The 2,679-nt window shown below is 39.0% G+C and overlaps 1 protein-coding gene across 1 annotated transcript in view; it reads left to right on the top strand.

The window, feature by feature from the left end:
* Positions 1 to 2,430, top strand: part of si:ch211-14c7.2 (uncharacterized) — a gene marked incomplete at its 5' end in the record, with an annotated part of 13,660 nt that extends 11,230 nt beyond the window's left edge. The window contains 1 exon segment of the mRNA XM_014015957.1: positions 755 to 2,430. Coding sequence (XP_013871411.1) covers positions 755 to 886 — 132 coding nt within the window. The 3' untranslated portion in view covers positions 887 to 2,430.
* Positions 2,431 to 2,679: the final 249 nt, after the last annotated feature.

Raw genomic sequence — 2,679 nt, 5'->3', positions numbered from 1 at the left:
GGTTGGAAGATGGCTGTTTGTTATTTATTGTTTTTTGAAATCATCCTACAGACTCTGACATGTTAGATAAATTTGAAAATGAGGTTTTTAAAATATCCATAAGACTTGAAAAAAATCCGTGAGATTGCTCTATACGTCCGTATACCTGCAAAATGACGTAAAATCCTTATAACTTACGGACAATCCATACAAGTTGACATGTATGCATTTTTGTGAGATGAAACACAATCCCATGTGCTGTGATGTAAACCTTTAATGTTTCTAACCCACCAATCTTGGATGATTACCACCATTTCATCAAAGGTGCTAATCCCGGACGAGCCCCCAAATTATTAACCGTCAACCTTAGATGATCTGAGGGTGATTTGATTGTTGTTCTCTCAACGCATGAAACAGCAGCACATGTTGAACTCCTATTAGCTTTAAGAAGAAGGTTACAGTAATTCTCCTTCTGTTTGCCCACAAGCCTACTATATGCCGCCAACGCAACAAGCGCCCCTAGTGGCTGGAGGAGTAACAGTGCTAAACTGAACTGACACTAAAGGAATTATTGAAAAGAGAAGTAGAGGATAGAAACAAAAATAATATTGAGGTGCCTATTTTCTCTATTTGTATTTAATTAGTGTCCTTTTCACCAAACCTGTGTTATTTTGTGTAATTGGTTGTTAATTAATATAGTTCTGTTATTAAAACATTTAAAATTTGTGAATAAACTTTAAAAAGCTGCTGATTTTAATCCTCTTCATGTTTGCAGGAAAGCAGACCTGCTTCATGGACGACGAACCGTCATCTCTCCCCCGGCCTCCCCTCGGCCAATCAGAACGCTCACCACGCTGCCGCCAAGCGCCGCCTGTCGTATGATCACAACAGGAATGTCGTGGAGTGACTCTCTGGCTTCACGATGGACTTCTCCACACTTTGCACACTTCATGGTTCATTCAAGCTGAGCTGAATCTCTTTCAGACGACTTGATTGTTTTTTTTCTCCTCACGTTTGGACCTGAACCCTCACACACGTGTCAGAGCATGAAGAATCGTCTCGCCGCCATGTCGAAGGAACTTTCCTTCTTGTTAACTTTAGTTCCACATCTTTGTGCTGTAAAAACTTTATTAGCAAAAAATATTTTCTTGCAATGATTTAACTTAATGGGTAGAAATGAAAAACACAATTCTGCACATATTTAAGTTTTTTTTTTAGTTTTTGAAGTTCAGCACGCCTTCTGACTCGCTGATCTTCATCTCTGTTGTTCCTCACATTGTTTTGATCTCCCGTCTTAGTGTTTCACCTGCAAAATAAAACAACTCTTGATGTAAAACTTATAAAACACAATTTAAATATTTACAAATCCCTTCACTGTAACTCCTCCCATCTTTGTTTTCTTTGATCTGAAGCATCATCAGATAATTTAACATAATCCTACTCAGATTAGCATGCCTCCTCCATCATCAAATTAACCTCCAGCCACTAAATAAAGTGGTTGTAACCTTGTGTCATCGATTCTAAATGGGTCACGTATCGTCTGATAAATAAGAGTGGACCCAGGGTTGCCAGATAAATAAAAACGTTTTTTGAATGAATAGTAATGCCAAAACTGTCGTAAATTTTTGTTTGAGAGCCACTGATTTAAACCAGCAGTTCTCAATTTTTTAAGTTTCTGATCCACAAAATAAAAGTTGAAAAAAATTGGTGACCCCAGCTCGTAAACAAACAGCAGTAATTAGTCCTTATCTTGTTTTTTCTCTCTGTAACTCTTGAGGTGGTGGGGGGTGGTATTATGTCATTCCCTCACCAAAATATCCAGTGTTTCTTTGACTCATTCATGCATGTTGGAGCAATCCTTGAATCTCCTGTGGCAGCCATGGGGAGCTGCTTAAACACTTGCTGATACAAAGCTCCGCCTATTTACACAAATCTCTTACCTGGGAGTTCAGTCTGCAGTCGAGCACCAGCCCCACAGAGCACCCCTTCCTCTGAAGCACTGTTTGAAACATGCTGAAGTGGGAGTGTCAGAAATGGTAGGACGTTCTTAAAGAGATAGAGGCCAATTTCAAGGCATTTAGATGCAAAGTCAAATTTATTTTTGATATAAAAAGCTTTTTCATAAGAACTGAAGGTTACAAAGTGACTTGAGTGTGGTATAGAATTGAACAACGAGTCTAAATAATACCCCGCCACGCACACACACACACACACACACACGCACACACACACACAGGTTAAACATGCTTTTGGCAATTGTTTCCATTGTCAATTAGATTCCTGCAGTTTTTCTCAGGACCCCTAACTTGGACTTTCACGACCCACATGGGGTCCTGACCCCAGCTTTTGTGAACCATTAGTTTATTTTCAGAGAAAACTAAAGTGTTTCATGATTAATGTCTTTTGTCTGTTTCATTTGTAAACATACAATAAAATCATTCACTTTTTTAATCAAGAGTTTTTAATCTGGTCATTTTCTCCACAGAATCCTGGTTTTAAAAACTATTTCCGTGCCTCCACAGGGGCTCTGAGGATCAACAACACTCAGCAGTGGTTGTCAGCTATTTTGGATTTCTGCAGGTTTAGTGAGTCCAGCAGTGAACTTGTGTCGAAAAGGTTAAAGTCTGAAACTCTTCGGTTCGTTTTTGTAAGAAACAGGAAGCTTCACAGGAAACCTGCTTCCAGTCAGTTTTCATTTTG

This window comes from Austrofundulus limnaeus, unplaced genomic scaffold (genome assembly GCF_001266775.1).
Source record: "Austrofundulus limnaeus strain Quisiro unplaced genomic scaffold, Austrofundulus_limnaeus-1.0 Scaffold136, whole genome shotgun sequence".
NCBI lineage: Eukaryota > Metazoa > Chordata > Actinopteri > Cyprinodontiformes > Rivulidae > Austrofundulus > Austrofundulus limnaeus.
Note: the sequence above shows the minus strand (reverse complement) of the source record. Positions and strands in the feature narration are given on the sequence as shown.